This window comes from Colletotrichum tamarilloi (assembly GCF_030869305.1).
Source record: "Colletotrichum tamarilloi strain Tom-12 chromosome Unknown Scaffold_94.1, whole genome shotgun sequence".
Lineage (NCBI taxonomy): Eukaryota > Fungi > Ascomycota > Sordariomycetes > Glomerellales > Glomerellaceae > Colletotrichum > Colletotrichum tamarilloi.
Genome location: NW_026849477.1, coordinates 37,586 through 55,541, shown reverse-complemented (window position 1 = coordinate 55,541; position 17,956 = coordinate 37,586). Strand labels below are relative to the sequence as shown.

At 52.5% G+C, this 17,956-nt stretch overlaps 4 protein-coding genes across 4 annotated transcripts; 2 read left to right on the top strand and 2 right to left on the bottom strand.

The window, feature by feature from the left end:
• Positions 1-961: 961 nt before the first annotated feature.
• On the bottom strand, positions 962-2,470 carry CTAM01_13378 (fatty acid desaturase; the record flags this gene model as incomplete). The annotated part of the gene is made up of 2 exons (XM_060529382.1): positions 962-1,371; positions 1,429-2,470. The coding sequence occupies 2 exons, from the start codon at positions 2,468-2,470 to the stop codon at positions 962-964; spliced, it is 1,452 nt and encodes a 483-aa protein (XP_060376027.1).
• Positions 2,471-4,369: 1,899 nt separating this feature from the next.
• On the top strand, positions 4,370-4,879 carry CTAM01_13377 (uncharacterized protein; the record flags this gene model as incomplete). The annotated part of the gene is made up of 1 exon (XM_060529381.1): positions 4,370-4,879. One exon carries the CDS (start codon positions 4,370-4,372, stop codon positions 4,877-4,879), a length of 510 nt encoding a protein of 169 aa, XP_060376026.1.
• Positions 4,880-5,027: 148 nt separating this feature from the next.
• Positions 5,028-5,621, top strand: CTAM01_13376 (uncharacterized protein; the record flags this gene model as incomplete). The annotated part of the gene is made up of 2 exons (XM_060529380.1): positions 5,028-5,235; positions 5,341-5,621. The coding sequence occupies 2 exons, from the start codon at positions 5,028-5,030 to the stop codon at positions 5,619-5,621; spliced, it is 489 nt and encodes a 162-aa protein (XP_060376025.1).
• A 3,952-nt stretch (positions 5,622-9,573) lies between these two features.
• Positions 9,574-17,356, bottom strand: CTAM01_13375 (uncharacterized protein; the record flags this gene model as incomplete). Its single annotated transcript, XM_060529379.1, has 8 exons — positions 9,574-10,106; positions 10,626-11,954; positions 12,060-12,231; positions 12,736-13,307; positions 14,150-16,619; positions 16,692-16,984; positions 17,075-17,136; positions 17,316-17,356. 8 exons carry the CDS (start codon positions 17,354-17,356, stop codon positions 9,574-9,576), a joined length of 5,472 nt encoding a protein of 1,823 aa, XP_060376024.1.
• Between the last annotated feature and the right edge of the window lie 600 nt (positions 17,357-17,956).

Genomic DNA, 17,956 nt, shown 5'->3' with positions numbered 1-17,956 from the left:
GATAACAACACCCCCATACCACCGGCCTCGGATCCTTAAACGGCACTCCGGCCCCCTCTTTTCTCTCCACCTTCGGATCCGCGCGACCCGGAGCGGTCGGAACGGCAGTACGGCAGAGGTACAATGTCATCTCGGTTAGCAAATCTCCACGAGTTACACGCATGCGCACTAACGCCGAGTACCGCGTAGACGCGCGGTCATGGTCCCTATTCCCTTCCTCCCCCAAGCCACGAGCACCATCCTCCCGCCTGGGACCCCAGGTCTTGTCTGCCTGCCTTTTGTTACCATCGGGTGGTCACTCATTGGTCCGTCCGGGTTTGAGGGCGTCCGGCGTCCCAGCGTCCGCAAGGTCGCGTGTGCACCCCGCATTCTCTCCACGATCAGGATGAAATGAACCGAACCTTGCGTGTTCTCTTAGCTCCTGGGCTATTTCCCAGATTCACATCACCTCGAAGAAGCAACCCCAAAGCAGCAGAACACCGGCACAAGGATTCGTGACAGACGAAGTGATCGCGGATTAGACTTTCTCCCGGTTGATGGCGCTGAATGCGGCTGCCATGCTCATCACGTTGGACACGCTTGTCAAGAGGTGGCGGTGTGATCGGAATGCTCGGAAGCTATCATTCTATTGCTTGTTCTCTCTCTTTGACTTCTGTGTCTATGGATCTATCCATTTGGTGCAGGTATTAAAATGCTAACGCCTTGCCAGTTATGTGCACTATATCTTCTGTACCGTCTCCAGGCCACCCTAAGCTCCCATGCTCGATTCGACATTACCACGGCGTCCTCGAAGATCGCACATTAAACGGGGACTCGACGGCCTGGCCCAGAGCCAGAAGCACTCAGCGATACGAATCACCAAAATCCTACACTAGCATATGTAGAGAGGGCCATCATGGACCAGCTCATGAGAAGACACGACCTTTCTTTCTTTTTTTCACCAGTCGCTCAACTCCGTAACTTAGTTCACCGCACCCTTGATAGGCGCGGTACCGAGACCGTTGTGGTTGCGGAAGAACAAGACACCCTTGCCCTCGCCCTGGGCATCAGCACTGGGCTCAACCCACTGGCACATACGCGCAGACTTGTACAAGGCCTTGATGAAGCCAACCGGGCCATCCTTGACGTCAGCACGGTAGTGCTTGCCCATAACGGGCTTGATGGCGTCAGAGGCCTCGTCGGCGTTGTAGAAGGGAATGGTGCTGATGTAGTGATGAAGGACGTGGGTCTCGATAATGCCGTGGAGGAGGTGGCGTCCGATGAAGCCCATCTCGCGGTCGATGGTGGCAGCGGCGCCACGGACGAAGTTCCACTCACCAGCGGTGTAGTGAGGAAGAGTAGGGTCGGTATGCTGGAGGAAGGTGATGGCGACTGAAAAGAAAAATTAGCTGACAGTCACAGAATCGAAACGAGCCTTTTGACACTTACCGAGCCAGTGGTTAACCCAGAGGTAGGGAATGAAGTACCAGACCAGAAGGTTGGACCAGCCGAACTTGTTGCCGAGGAGAGCGAGAACGGTCATGGTGATGCCGACACCAATGTCAGAAGCGATGATGAGCTTGGCGTCCTTGGCCTCGAAGATGGGACTGCTGGGGTCGAAGTGGTTGACACCACCGCCGGCACCGTTGTGCTTGCCCTTGCCGCGGCCCTCACGCTGGCGCTCGTGGAAGTTGTGGCCGGTGACATTGGTCATAAGGTAGTTGGGCCAGCCAACGAGCTGCTGGGCGATAAGCATCAGGAGGGTGTAGATGGGGGTCTCCTCAGCCAGCTCGCCGACTTCGTGGGCCAAGCGGCCAGCACGGGTGGCCTGCTGCTCGCGAGTGCGGGGCACGAAAACCATGTCACGCTCCATATGGCCAGTGGCCTTGTGGTGCTTGCTGTGGGAGATCTGCCAGCTGAAGTAGGGAACGAGCAGAGCAGAGTGAAGAACCCAGCCGGTGGCGTGGTTGATGGTCTTGGAGGGAGAGAAGGCCTGGTGACCGCACTCGTGGGCAATGACCCAAAGACCGGTTCCGAAGAGACCCTGGAGAATGGTGTAGACGGCCCAGAGAACGACACGAGCAGCCTTGGAAGGCACGTAGTCGGGGGTAGCGAAGTTGTGGAAGATCAAGAAGGTGGTGGTGAGGCAGAGGATATCGCGGGCGATATAGGCGTATCCCTTGAGAGCAGAACGCTCGAAGCAGTGCTTGGGGATAGCGTTGTGGATGTCCTTGATGGTGAAATCGGGAGGGGTGAACTCGTTGCCGTAGGTGTCGTACAGCTTGGTGTAGTTGGCCTTCTTTTCGAGGACGGCATCGTCAGAAGCCATAGACGACAAGGACGTCGACGAAGCAGAAGGACGGGGCGAATCCACGGGCGAAGCCATGGCAGTAGAAGGAACCGAAGCGTCGGTCTCGGCGGTGTTACTGGTGACGGTGCGGCGGAGAACGGGGTTCTGGCCGGCCGGCGCAGACGAAGTGGTAGAAGCCATAGCGGCTGGTATTATTGTGCTGCTGCTGCTAGGGAAGAGAAGAGGGACTATGAGAGCAGCTTGGGTGATGTTGCCTCGGTATTGGATCAATACACTCAGAGGAACGGTTGACAAGTTCCAATGGCCCTTGGGAGAAGAGAGAGGGATACCAATTGGGTCGCGGGGAGGGAACAGGAATCAAGAATCACAAGCGGGAAAAAGGAGGAAGGGAGGGGAGTAATAAATGAAGGCACTCTGGGAAAAACCTCAGGTCGGTATCGGGTCGTGGCGGAGGCGAAAAGACAAAATAGTTAGCAAACGATGGGTCGGGACGGGGCCCGTTGTCGACTGTGTCTCTCCAGGGCCTTGGCTCGCTAGTACCGAGTAGTAACAAGTGGCCGGTCAGGTACCGTAACGGATGGAGCGAAAGGAGATCCCTGTGACTTTTTTTCGGAGGAGTGAGTGGTGTGCAGGTAAATTGGACCATCTGTAATAAACTGAGGTGAGGTCTGCTTGGTATCCGTACGGAGTAGTGGTGGTGTTCTGTGCTCTACCTTACCGTGTAAGGTACGCTGTGTGCTGTCTGTCTGGCCTCGGTTCCGTTTTTGTTGGGGACGAACTGGAGAGGGAAAGAGAGGTAGCTCCGTTGCTTGTGGCCTGCGGGGATTTGCAGGGCACGGTGCAAGGGGAGAAAGAGCAGGACCAGGGACGGGAGGGACGAAATGCGTGGCAGGGAACGAGGGATGGGGGGCCACCGAGGCACCGGGGGGTGTGAAAGCAACGAAATGTGTTCGTGTCAAGTCGTGCCGTGTGGTGGTCGGTTGCTCTCCTTCCTTTCCAATCCCAATTGCTGTTGGATTTTTCTGCTGGGCCTTGATGTTGATTGAGTTACCCACCAAAGGAGGACGATGTGGAGGGAGGAGGCAAGAAACCTAAGTCAAGTAACCCGTACATCCACTATTTGGGCGAGATACAAGATTGTTGCACCAATTATCATGTGTTGGGAGGTATATTTCCTCTCCACCTCCTTCCGTCTATGGGCTAAGGTACTCCGTAAAGTCACTACCTTCCATCTATGCGACCACCTTACCTTACCTCAGGTAGCCTTTCCGAATCCCATGAGAGGCCGGACGGAAGGAAAGACCGAAGCTGGAAGCTGTGCCTGGTCAAGTATTTGGATCTATTCCTTCCCATACGGAGTATCATTAGGTAAGGAAGGCATTGCAGTTCATATCACTAGAAGGCAGGAGGGGCGCATCTAGACGGCGTTCAGACATTTAGACACCGGGCTTTGGTTATGCCAAATGCCATTGAATACCTTACCTTATTCAAGTACTCATTATATCGATGGATCACAGCATACTTTGTGAGATACTTCCTCTTCCTCGGCTATTCTTGATAACGGGAGTTGCTCGCCTCCCCACAGCAGCAACAACTCGACACTCACAAGCCAAAACCCGGCGTACCGTTTTTTTGGTGGATAAATAGCTTGGCGATGCCGAACAAAATTCTTGCAGCTTTCCCAAACCTTTTTGGAGAAGGCACACCTTTTTTTTTTCTCTTTCCGCGCCAGAGGGGAAGGCAAAAGATCGGCTGAAAAAGAATTTTTGGGACGAAGTCGGCGGTCTGAAGGGTCTTGGTTCGGTACGTACCCGGCTCTAGTATAAGGCGAAAAGGAAGGAAGGAATGGGAGTTGGGAATGCATCAGTCGTGCTTTGATGTACATCTACATCCACCAAGATTCTTCCCGCCCAGATTCTGACTTTCCTTTGCCTAGACACATTGTAGCCGCTACCTTCTAACCCAACCTATGCAGTCCACCTGCATCAGACGCAGCTTGCAGCGAGGTACGGTAAGGTACTTGGAGACCTGAAGCAATGGAAAAGTGCCTTTGACTGACCGTTCCTCACCCACGCTGCAATGCTGCATTTACCGCACAGACTCGAGGCAAGGCATTCTGAGTCTTCCATTGACCGTGCTGAATTTCGCCCTCTTTCTCTTCCCCTTCCTCTTGGAGCCGCTATTGACACGCGACGGTATTTGCATCAGTCTAGATCCTCTCGCCGTCCCCGCCATTGCCACTGTTTGCATCTGGGTCATGTTCCAGCTCCCGGCAGCAAATCTACCCCTATTGGGAGGCGAATTCATGCCTGGCAGGGCAACACATCGACCGCTCCATTGCAACGCGAGACAGGCACCATATCCGCTGTCTCTTTGGTCACTGGTGTCTGGACTTTGGAGCTCTCTTCTGAAGCTCTTACCAGGTACCCGTACCTTTCGGCACCGACATACCTCGACGGGGTTAGGAGTACCGAGACTTTGAACCGTATCTCTTCGCCCCATGCCTCCCCCTCAGCCCTCCGTTTCTCAAGCACTCTGGCACTTTGCGGCTTGCCTCCTCGTGCTTCACTACCGCCTGGCTCATGCTGATGCACCCTTACCTGTGGCCCACTCTGGCCATGCTCCAACTTCACCGCCCTTCGAGCTAGCCGGCTGAACTCTGGAGCTTGAGAGGCAGATCAGAGCCAGACTGTGGCAAAGTCGATTTGGTTCATCACCAGAATGCCAGATCCCTCAAATGGTCCCGGATGGCCTCGATAGTTTGACGTCGGACTCAACCACAATACCTACTGTATCTACCGTTTCCATCGGAGGCCTGCAGATCCTAGGACAGCCTCTTTTGGAGACCCGAGTTGGACATATCTTGCGCAAGACAGCCTATGCTGTCACTGCTGTGGTACCCAGGCCTTCAACCTACGGGCTGGCAGTATCCAAGACACAACCATGTAAGTTGAAGCTGATTTGCCGCCCAAAATGCATCAGGCGTCCTGCCGCTCCCGTTATGCCTCCTCCCGGGTCATACTTGCGCTCTCTGACGTCTTGTCTCGTAGCAAACATGCAACACGCAGACTGTCGATTGGCCTTGTTCTTGAAGGTGGTGCAGTCACCGCGCGCCCACCAGTCACCCACGCAAATGTCGCCTACGTTTGGCACAAACCGGCGTTCGTCCGTGCATGTGAAGATGGCGCTTGTTCGGGGCAAGATTCAGATCGGAAAATCCTCCAGTCGTAGACGGCGGTGGTGTGGCAGCTTAGCCAATATCGAGTCAGATCAACAACCGCCCCCGACCCTGCACCATTCGACCAGCGACAGCAATTCTGGTCCGTTTTGATCTCACCACATGCCTGAAAACCGCACCGCAGCAGTCACTCTGTACATTGGTTGCCGTGCGTTGAGAAGTCCTTTCCGCCGACTTCCTCCAACTAATTCGCGATCAGGAGATTTTACTTCATTGTGGGATGTCTCTGGGGCGAGACTTGATATAAGTACACGGCGGAGACTCCTCTTGCGTCGCAGTAGGCCAGGGCCAACATGCTGGATTTCGAAATGTTGACAGGATCCAGGCATCATTGGGGATACGATCGATAAAAGGTGCCCGCCGTCGTTCAGCCTTCAGGGACGGCAGTACGTACCCGGGTTCCCCACGCTTCTTGGTGGGATGACAGGGATGAGCAAAGTATACGTACCTCTCCACGCAAGGAAGTGGTCCTCCATGTTTTCTGTTCCCATTCTTCCAACCCCACGAACGAAGCAGCGGAAAGCAGAGCGGACTGGGAAGACGCGACAGACTGGAGCCTCACGATTGGCCAGCAACGTCTTCAGCCTGCTCCAGCCAATCGGGAGTAGAGCAAGTTGCTGACGCGGCTAGCCAATCAAGGGCCCGCAGCTGGGAAAGGGATTTGAATCTTGAATTGACGCCCTCGCTTTCGTCGACGACGTCCAAGGAAAGAAAGTGGCCAAAGATGAGCCTCTCACCAGCTGGCAACATTTCTGAATCGCTTCGCATGGCATCCAAATTCCACACCGGAATTTTGCAATTCACAAGGGGAGACCGATGATAGACACTACGGCAATTGGACTGGACTCTACTCGACTTGCCTCGGGCAAACCCGCGAGACAGAGGATGAAACGACCCAGGATCGAGTCGCTCGACGACCTCCACAGCTCACAGCTTGAACAGGACGTAAAGACCCTGAAACAAGGGTGGGAACGCCGTTTTCTGGAAGCATCATGGCATTCCAGGGTCCGGTTTTTGCCTGCTTCGCTTCTGTAGGTAGCGCTGTGAAGATCAGTCACTCCCTTTCCCCCCCTCTATTACTCTTTTATTTTTATTTTTCATTTGCTGCCCTTGAAATTTTCTGTTGGGGTTCAAATTTGTTGAGATGGTTGCAGTCCAGGGCAGGGCCTTGTCGCGATGGCAGAGCTTCATTGGTACGTACTGACAGAACCCCACTCAGATGGATGAATCCCCGGTCTTTGCTCTCACAAGTCGTGACTTCCTGCTCTCTTCCTAGGGATACGTACCTCGGGAACTTTAGCACACGCCAGTCTTGATTCCTTCTTGAGCCTTGAATCTTCACATCCGATGGATACCTTGCGGTGAAAGCACACAGCAATGCCGGCCATTATGATATTCAGTGGATTGAGAAACAATGCTCCATCGCCTTTTCAGAATCCCGATTATCGTGGAGACCTTCTATCGAGGTTTCAGTTCCACCTAACGCTGAGGCCATCGAGATCCCCAAGGACCAATCCCAACATACTCAATTACACGGGGGACAAGGATTGGGACAAGCTGGCAAGTAGCTTGTTGGTAAGGTCTCTCTGCTGCTTACAGCCAAATTTCAATTATCACATGGTAATTGTTCGATATTGATCCTGCTCCGTCTCCCGCCCAGCCTGGAATGATATCCGTTCTGGCAGTAGACGAAGAGCACGCCAGGGGCAAAAGTATGCCTCCTCAATCCATCACTCAGAGGCTACGGCCCACAGACAACGGCTATTCGCACGACGCTTCTGCAATCTGCACTGCTCATCGTGGCACTCGTGCAAGTCGGGCCCACCGTCGCCTACTGTCGTGGACTTGTGGTGTGGTGCCGTCCGCTTCTCATTCCTAACGAACCCGAGGCCGGGCCCTTTTTCACGAACCACAGGGTCGACCTCCTTCACATGTGATTTGCTCCCCTCCATAGGATAGCGAGAAGAGGCGGCAGTGACCACTGACAGGCGCCACAACCTACTCCAAAGGTCACGACATTTCTTTTCACCCCTTGCTAGCACTTCTATCCGTTCCGTTAGCTTTGCAGAGGAATCAGGGAACGATGGTATTGGCACTCTGCTGATACCTCCCCATCTCGGCAAAGTGTCCTGCGAGTTGACGGACCAAGCACGACTCGGAGGCGAGAGATCGTTTGCCTAGCAGTGCCACTGGCTGGAGGCGGAACATTCCCTTCGTCCCGTCTGGCCGCGGAGGGCTAACGCTCAAGCAGGTTTACTCACCCTAGCTTTTTTTTGGAGGAAATTCAGGGTTGTGTACCTACTCCGTATCTGCTTCGCATCGTCTCTTCGAGGAAGAAGAGGAGAAGATTCGTAGTAGCACCAATCAACAGTAGCTTATGAAAGATTTGGCTTCTTGCGGTTATAGATGACCATGTCTCGTAGGGCTTTCAGCTGACGACACTTTTGTCTCGGTTACCCCAGTACTAGTCCGGATGACTGACAGCTCTAGCTCCAGCATGTCACTCGAGGAGAGTTTACGAGTTGCGAGTTTTCGATGAGACATCCGCGAGAGCCACAGCCTCGAGCATACCTACCTTACTCATACTTCTCTCAGTCTTGCCTACCACTAATTACTCACATGCTGTCTTCACTTGAAGTAGGTAATCGAACTTGTTGAAACCGGTTCAAAATCACAGCGAATCGTGTCACAGATTACCACTACGAAGGATCCCCCCAAGTCTCAGTCAGGTCCATATTTGGCCTCCTATTCACCGCCTCAGTCCCGAGACGTGGAACAACGCTTCCCTGACCGCCAATCACACGATACACGAATACCATTTCTCACCCAGACAGCCTGCTGCATAACAAACAAGCCCCTCTTTGACACCTATTATCATTCATATCCTTATCAAGAATACCTGTCGTCCAGGGCCTCGTGACAGCCTGCAGAACGATACCCAGCGCAGGCTCAATGTCACGGTACCCGACTAACCTGCGTTGCTGTTTGGCTGCCTTACCTCTCGAAAGAAACGCAGATCATATCAAAGACATGTGAAAATACACTTCCCTCCCCCAAAAATGCCCGAATATCACGTTTCTGATGTCACTCGTGTCACCCTGACATGCCGCCGTTCTCAACAGCTTCATCGTCAGGTGCTGCAATACGCTTGATATCTCCCGGCTTGCTCCGCAAGTACCCAGATTTGCATGGCTTTCTGCAGACGAGACCTCAGCACAGGTCCGGACTGCGATCTGTGGCTTACCACCTTACCTGACACCCTCTGCAAGGCGTCACCGGTACACCTACCTATCAGAAGCGCCCAGAGTCGCGCCTCCTGTCAGACAGCGCCAGCCCCATCCGTCGCGGCTGAGACACCCAACAATCCGACCCCGCGTCTCAGAGACGCCATCCCCGAGTCACAGAGGAGAGCCTGACAGGAAGTGAAGGTATCTTGGACCTCTTGGGGCGTTGTAGTATTCCACTCCTTGTGCTGGGTTAGGCGGAGTTGCTGTTCATGTGTAGCTCCCCGTGCTTCCGTATGACTGCCGGCGCTGGGAGATAGATGTGCAGCTCGGGAGGCGTTGCTCTGAAGTAGGCAGGTGGAAAGCCGTTGAGTACAACCCCGATTGAAGCAGAGCTGTTGTGGTAGACGGTACGTATCGCACGTAGGTCGTGATATTTTGCAGGCAAAAGTTGAACAAAAGATGGATTGTAAAGGTACTCTCAGCCTCTTAATGAAGTGAAATTCATATTCGCAGCCGTGAGTGATGAATGTGCTCTATAATGAATCATTCCATTGATCCTATCACGACTTGGTTCATGTGTGGAAATGGCGAGCATCACGAGTGTCTGAACCGCCTTCGTTCATCTGCTCGTATCCTTTCACCTACCTCACAACTTCCCTACGACGTTTCGTAAACTGGCATCAGCTTGAGTTCGGCCGTCGGAATGATCAGTTTTGACTTGAAGAAGTCATGTCTCTTAATTCATCGTCTAGTAGCTTGAATATCTACAGCTAATTCACGACTGGTCTGGTGGTGAGCATCCGAGTTCGATGGAATCGTCACCTCAGCCAGGATCGAGACGAAGTCGGGTTTGCCATGGAAGCCGAGGTTGCGCGTCGACCCTCAGCAATGCTTTCGACCACCCGCTGACTCTGCTGTTGGCGATAGTACTGCATACGATCAGGAATTGTTGCCTTCGATTCCTTCACGTCCTTGTCAAGTTCCTCATCTTCGTCTGAGGTGCTGGCATCGCCTGAATCCATGTAGTCCTTTGCTTTCCAGTATCGTTTCCCATGAATATACTCTTCATCGTACAAATCAATCTCGTTGCCCATGAGATTGAAATGTTGCAGAGCCGCTTGGAGTTCCCGTTCTCTCTCCTCCGAAGGGCTGGCGTTGGCATCATCCTGACGTAGTTCGACTCTGCCAAGGCCCGTCTGGTAGGAGAGACCCGATGCTTCTAGACCTCTCCGTTGCTCTTCCGGCACCCAAGAATCATGGGAGATAATCCATGCGTTGAAGTGAGAAGTGTTTGGTTGAAGGAGGTAGTCGTAGGGGCGCTTCAGATCTTCCCGTACAGGTCGATAATGGTCTAGCCAGTGACGTGAAACGTATCTTAGAAATGCCCGACGAGGATCGCTGCGACAGTCTTTGAGATAAACGCTCGCTTCGTGGTGGTCCAAGACAGTCTTATTGAATGGCTCCGCTGACTGGATCAAATTGATGTAATCAGCGCAAAGTTGAAGCATGTACATGTTTGCATCCGCCAGATTAATTGAATGTTGCCATTGCGAGACAAGCTCCGAGCTTCCTGGTTTCTGCCTGTCTTGGTCTGTGGCTAGAGAATACCTTTTCCATCGAAAAACCATCCTGAAGTCCAGCTCGCTGTCTCTATCCAGAAGGAATTGGCGAGCTGTCTGGTGGACTAGATATATTCTCTGATTGCGAATCCTGACAAAATGGCCGCAAATTTGGCGTAGATGATTTATGAACGGCCTGTGCACAAAACTTTGCAGCTCTTGCAGATTAGAAACCGTTCGCATCTGCGTTGCTGGCTGTCGATTGATGGTACCATAATTCGCCTTAGGCCGGAGGGAAGCAGCCGTCATACCTCGTCTTTCGATATTTCTCAGCTTCGGCGTAAGGTTTGTTGATCCCATTATGCTTCCGTTTCTAGTGATGACTCTTCGTTCCGTATTCTTCTTCACTGGTCTGACTGCGGAAGATGAGGAGTTTGGTGATAAGACCGTCGTGGCCCTGGCAGTTCTGGGCTTTTGGAAGGCCTCGAGCTCTGACACCTTCGTCTGCTTACCGAGATGTTCCTCAGAGAGTCTCAATTCTGAGTGGTTCAAAGCTCGTTTTGACTCTTTTTCATCTGGCTGTTGGTGGTAGTCTTGATTGACTTCCACAGTTCCGCATAATTCATCTAAAGTTAATGGGCGAACGGCGGCAAGGATGAGTAGTAAAACCTTCCTGGTCTTCAAAGGTGATGCTCGACCGGACAAAAGCTTTTCGTAAACGTCTTCGAGCTTGGTAGTGGCCAAGATGGCTTCGATCTGATCCATTGAAATTCCGTCAACTTCAGCTTCTTTTACGATGTTCAAGACCAAAGACACCCAGAGGAAAGTGTAATCAGCATTGCTGATAAGCCGTTTTTTCAGCCGATCAAGAATTTCGGTAGACAATTCTGATTGCTGACCAAGATCCGAAACTTTTGATATCACGAATTGAGCGATATCCTTCGCAACGGAGACACTCTCTTCTTCGGCACTAAGCCTGAAACTGCGACCATTCTTCCTGTCCTGTGAGCCAATGTTAAGCTTACCATTACCCGACCGGAGTCCAAACCTGCGTTCGACTGAGTTGAGCGGTCGGCTTAGGAGAACGATTTTACAGGCTGGTCTCGATTCGGCGGTTAATTCTTTGCGAGACTGGAAGAAGTCCGCCAGAGCTTTGACGAGCTCATCCAAGGACTTCTCTTCGCACTCATCTAGACCATCTAGTATAAACACCATGCTTTTTGTGTTTCTATCATCCATTGTCGCTAGTAGAATAGACCAAAGTGTGGGAAAGCGATTGAGACTACTCTTCGGCATGCTGAGGTATTTGGCCATGGCATGATGCATGACCTGACTTTGCTTGGAGAGTAGCTGGTGAAGGACCGCCGAAACGGCTGACGAAGCATTGTCCTGGTTTTCTAGTCCTTCCTTAAAGAAGAAGTAGCAGACATGGGTGTGGAGATGTGCGCCGAAGGTTCGTTTCTGGAAAAAGTCGACGAGATACTTCGCTACTACCGACTTTCCACAGCCAGCATCGGCTGAGATCCATAGGAGGGCTGAGCCTGGTACCGAGTCCCATAGAGTCCATATCTCATGTGATGTAACCCACTGGCAAGTCTTGGGTATCGGGTCGTCGATCTGGTCAAGATGGTATTCGTATTCTGAGTTTAATTCCCTTAGACAAGCCATTGCCGCCGGATCGAACCCCCGGGGCCCATTAGTCGAAATGTCGATGGTCACTAGCGTTTGCCATTACTTCTACTCACGAATATCACTTCTTGATCCCAATTTTCCCACCGCCTCGCGGATGGCTAGAGAAGCAGCCTGGTATCTTGAGTCTTCTGGTGACGGAAACTTGCAGATGGCTGAGTGGTTGGCGTTCGAGGCAATGGGTAGTTCTTTAGGCCAGTTCAACGTGGCCGATTCTTTCTCGACGACCTGGAGTTTTAGTTGTCAGTTTCCACACATACTACATGGCTCAGGAGGATCCTAATGCCTAGCTGACCACGGTGCCTTGCAATTTAGACCCTTCATCCGCTCAGTCTCATAGAAGCTTCTAACTTCAAACTCTTCCCCACGGGCTGCGAAAGACTCTGATATACTTTTTAGAAACTTTGAATCGACTTTCAGGTTGCTCGATAATTTGCTATTGGTCGCGTATCCGAGTGTAGTAGCTTTGACAATGCGAGTGCCGATTTCGTCTCACGTAGCTAGGCTTGAGCCACGATGCGGGGTGCCGAAGAAAACCACACCGTGAATACGGTCCAAGATACAGGAGTAGTGGCGATCCTGCACATGGGCCATGATTACGGCCTGACTCTCTGTCAGCAAGAAGTACCTCGTGGCTTCACAAAGCAGCGAAGTCCTGCGGAAGATTGCAGAGGAAACGCGAAAAGAGGACAAGGCAGGAAAATGAGCAGGAATAGAGGGCACTGCGCGTACCTGTTTAAAAACCAGGCCCCCAAGACTATGGCAAATGAAGACAATGGGGCGTTTTTGTTCTTCTTCGCTTGTACGCTGGGTTTTCAGTGCCCAGAGTAAGTCTGAGGCAAAATCCGGTATATCTGATTCAGATCGACTAAAGTAGGTCTTGGAGTTATAGCCAAACGTCAACACTCGTGCCGTGGGCATGTCTTTCGGCAGACATGAAGGGTCGCTCAGCCACTGCAATCCCGTTTCGGAGTCCGTCCATGTCTCTTCGCGATGACCGTTGAGCCCGTGAATGGCCACAACGTCTAAGCAGCCTCTCTTGTCCGACAGTTGCGGGACTAGGATCTTGATGCCGTGAGGAGATGCATTTGGTTTCTTTGTAGCGGTACGTGCAATAGATTTACCTGTCTTTCGTGAGGAGGTCGTTTCTTCCCTCGCAGGCGCGTCCAGATTGCCATAGAATTTGTCGTCTGCTGTTCCTGCAGTGTCCTTGGAGGATGGACTATCATTTCGAAAGTCGGTGCCAGAATCTGAGCGACCGTCGTTGTTTTCGGAAGACTTGGTAGACTTGAGGAACGAGGATACTAGCGATTATTGCCCATGATTGAAAAGGCAGAACAAGAGGCAAGGGCATGCAGCACTGGAGGAGCCTCGTCCTGAGGGTGATGACCAGAAAATGTGATCAGGCAGTTTCGCGGTGGATGAGAAATCAGTAACTTGCCATTTTGGGGTCGCGGTTATGTCATTACACCAGCCTGTTGCATGATTGAATACGGTCAAGAGCCGGCCGAGCCTCTTGCCTGCTGCGGCGGTTGCCTCAATGCAAGGTGCCAATGGGAGTAAGGTAAGCCCAAGCAGATTGTGAAGGCAGGCGCTTATCCTGTCACTCCTGCAGATGCGGCAAGCCTAACCTTCCGATCAGAACTTAGAGACACACTGAAGATTAGATATGTTTTGTTGATGGATGTCAGCGGATAGAATGAGCGGTATCTCGGCCTGAGTGCACGGAGAATGGCTTAGTCGAAACTCATAGTCGCGAATCGATGGCCGGGAGGTTATTATCGATACTTGAAGTGGGTATACACAGCACAATGAATTAATGCGAAAGCCGATTATAACAACTCTGATGAGAAGACCTTAGCAGTTTACAATGATGAATCTGAACAGAACCAACTTGAAGTGCCACATGACAGCGATGTCCTCATTTATGTACCTAAGGTGGCCAAAAGCCGCTACCTGTAATCGTGTTCGTTCCTCGTTATCCCTAGATGCTCTATCAACGGGATGTCAAGCATGAGCCAGCCTTCTGATCAACCCAACGCCGGATGCCCAGTTCTTATCCAAGTTACGCCATGCATCCAATGCTATCGAACCGGTGTTGCAATGAAGATCAAGAAAAAAGGGGTATTTCATCAAACCGCAAAACCAAGTTGATCTCGCTCATCGTCCACAAGTCGTCCCCATTCCAGTAGTAGCCGAAACATGTAGATACGCATGTCTTCTCTCCGGAGCGCTTTGCGGCTCCACGCCCTGCCTTCTTCCGCAATGGCCTCTGCTCGCCTCTTGCCTTCCGTGTCAATTCCAAAGTAGGAAAGGAGATCCCACAGCTCGTGGAGTCGCACATCGACCGGGACGTAGTGACGCCACCCGTGGACCCTCTCGTTGAACCAAGTCCGGAAGAGGCCGGAGCGGTATACGAGACTCTTGCTGCGGAGGAAGGGGATGAATCGCCCGCTGAATCCCGCGCCGTCGAGGTCCATCAGGTGTGCGTACTTCCAATGGTCGGTGAAGGGGACCTGGGACTTGTCGGGTGAGTCCTGGCCGATGCCCCAGAAGGTATCCTTTTCGCTTTGGCAGTCCTCTCGGTGACACTTGGTCCATCTGCTCACGAAGCCAACATCAAAATTTGGCAGATCATCCGGTCCCAAGACCAGTGTCCGACCATCCTGTTGGAGTTTCGTAACCCTCATAATCGAATTTGCAGCTTGGACGAACCGAGCCCTGAGGAAACCCTGCCACGAGCCCCAGGCTGCATACCCATCCGAGGATGACCCCCTCCAGAACATGGTGTTCTTCTTCTTGCTCCATTCCATGTCCTCGTTCTCATCGTACGCGGCCTTGTCGTCGTAATTCCAAGGCGAAGGCACCAATATATCAGCAAACCCTGACGTCCTGCTTTGACTGAATACGGGAAACGCATCTCTGGTGAAAAGGGCCGGCGCCGGAGACAATAGAAATCCGTGAAGGTATGCCAAGTCTGGTTGGTGGCAGAGGTCTGTAGCTGAGGTCCAGTTCGACACAACGGGGTTCTCGAGCGCCTCAAAGACGCGGATAGCATGCGGCAGGAGACATCCACGGCACGCCTCTTTACGACTCCACCATCTCGTGTTCCGGGCGGCCGAGTCGGGCGGACAGGTTGGAGCAACAAAGTCGTAGTAGTTTTGATCTCGAATGCGGTCTTCGAAGAAGGGTGACCGCTGCTCAGGTCCCTTAACAGCATCGTCATCACCCCAAACTGCTGACTTGGATCTGTCAAACGTCTTTCGATCCTCCGAATTGAGGAGCTTCGTCCTCGATTCCAAGCCAACGCCGTGAAGTCCAGACATGTCTTCGAAAGGGATCGCCACGCGAGGCTCGTCGTTCAGGTTGATGGCAAGGTCCATGTCGGGGAGATGCTCGGCAAAGTCCTCAATCATGTTCTTCATAGAGGTCATCATCCACATGTGGGATCCAGGCGTACCGGGAGCCACGTTGACCTTTCCCCCACGAATCCGAATGCCTCCAATGCCAAGCCACGGTATCTCCAAGGAATGCTTGGTACGATCTCGCAGGACCTTCGGCTCAACGCCCCAAAACGGGAGTAAATCGTCGTTTATCTGGCTGAAATCGTCGATGATGGGCGAACCGTTGGCGACAGCGTACTCGTACCACTTATCAAAGTTGGGAGGTGGTGCCACACCATAACGCTGTTGATATTCTTTCGCCGCGACCTCGAGGGTGGAGCTCTGATTCGCTCTCGCGATCCAGGCGTCGGATTTGGTATTGGCCGCAGAGAGAAGATCAGGGAAGGATAGAGTATCGGTGGAGTTAAAGTCCGGGTAAAAGATAAGGTAGGTTCCGCAGAGGACGCCAACCAGGACGACGTACCACATCAAGAGAAACCTAATGAGCCGTGGATCTCCCGACGAAGATCCAGAAGCGCTGGCGATATCCTTCTCGTATCGCAAAAGGAGGCCGACGCCGACTATCGTAAGACCACTAGCTATCATGTAGGGCAGAGAGCCGTCCATGGGTAGCGCGGTTTGCAGCATGCGGACGAGCTGATGGGCATAAACGCCTGAAGCAGTGACAATCATGCCCAACGTGCTAGGATGCATGTCACTCATGACATAAAATCCCAATATCAGCCCCAGCGACGCCACTGTGCTGTCCGTCAGTAGATCTCTGATTTCGACAAAGTGAAGTCCAAACGCCCAACGGGTGTTTCGAGCGTTATGGAGGGAGAAACAGGCAAGCAAAGCCAGAACACCTGCGGACCCTAGAAACAGTTTTGACACGAATCCCCAAGCCTGCGGTGCATCATCCACAGTGTCCTGCCGCCATTTCCACAGGTAAAACAGCAGCAGCGCATCCAAAATGACAGTAACGACCTGGGCTATGGGGATCTGTCTCTCCCACCGAAGAAAGCCTGCTGGACATATTGCGCCGGCCGACTGTGTTGACAGGGCGAGAGTGGCCCTCGTGGCGCAGGCCCAAGCGATGGCGATGACGAAGTAGCGCAAGTGAGCAACATTACAGCAGCGTCGAGATCGAGCTTGGTCACCGTTGTGTTGTTGGAGTCGTATGGTGGAGGGAGAAAACGTTGTGTAAAGGACGACAAGAGCTGGGAGGAATACCTGTGCGCGGCGTGTTAGTTCTTCGCGGCCATGGGAATTCTTCAGCATTGCAACAGCTCTCGGTCTACGAACCTCGAAGCTCTCCCAAGAGCAGTGAATCGTGCGGATAGTGCGCCAAAAGAGCAGCGATCGCAGTACGATAGCGCATCCTAGGAAGAAATAGGGCGACAACAAGAACCGAGGGTTGCGCGCGACATCGATGCCAGCTTGGAGTCGTTTTCGCCAGTCATTTTTTGAGGTTGAAAAGGTTGCCAGTTGATACCCGCTGCTGGTTGCACTTTTCCAGGGCGAGATCTGTCTGCACCATATCGCAATGAGTAGACCGGACTCGAGGAGCGTCAAGATGGAGAAGTGTATTGGCCGCTCTGCTTGGTGTTAGTAATTGTCGTCCATGCAATGGTTATGTCGCAATCTGTAAGCAAGGCGAGGTAGAGAGAGTCCGTGGGTTTACTGACCAAAAGCAGCGCTGCTGTTAAACCGTGAGGATATCCATGCTGTGCATGCGAGTAGTAGAATACTTGGAACGGAGTTAATGTCAGCAATGTCACTGGCGCAAATCCAAATACAATTAGGCGAGACATGGGAGAAATTGTGTCAAAAAGCTGCAGGTTTTGAGACTTTTTCTGATGCCATCTGAGACCGCATAGCAGGTAGAAGGTACACATAGTGCAGCAAGGAATGAGGGCGTTTACTCACCAAGCCGCCAAGATGCCATGTCTCTTCAGCGGGGCCGCCATCGGCCTTTGTCAACTTGCCCTACCCAGCGCCGGCTTGGCAAGCAGAGAGACGTCGACTCCAGATGTAACGGGATAAATTGATGACGGGGAAGTGATCTGGGATGCGCGAAGAAGAACCAAAGAAGAATACCAAAAGGATCATGCTACTGTGAGGTAAGCAAAGTCCAATGCGACCATGACGTTCCTTGGTCTACACCCTACACTCCGAGGCAAACAGGACTTTGCTTTAGTGTGGTGTCGCGGCGCGCGCCTATGAAAAGGATGGAAGCGGCAGGCAAGGTGACAAGACAACCCAAGGGGAGGTAAGTACTTGTAGGTAGGTAAGCTGACGGAGGGATTTAAGGCTAAAGCAAGGTCAAAGCTGAACCAAGCCAAGATCAGAAATAGAGAAATGGAAGAGAGGGAACAAGGACAAAGACGGGGGGGAATGGGGGAAGAAGGAATAGAAGAAACATGCAAGACAAGGCCGGCTCGAGGATAGTGCTTTCTGAAGAATGGCTAGCGTACGCCCGACACACACACGAGTGACAAACAGAGACGTCCACCCGATGGGATACTTCGATACGGAGACTATCAGGTAATACTAAGGTATCTGGTATC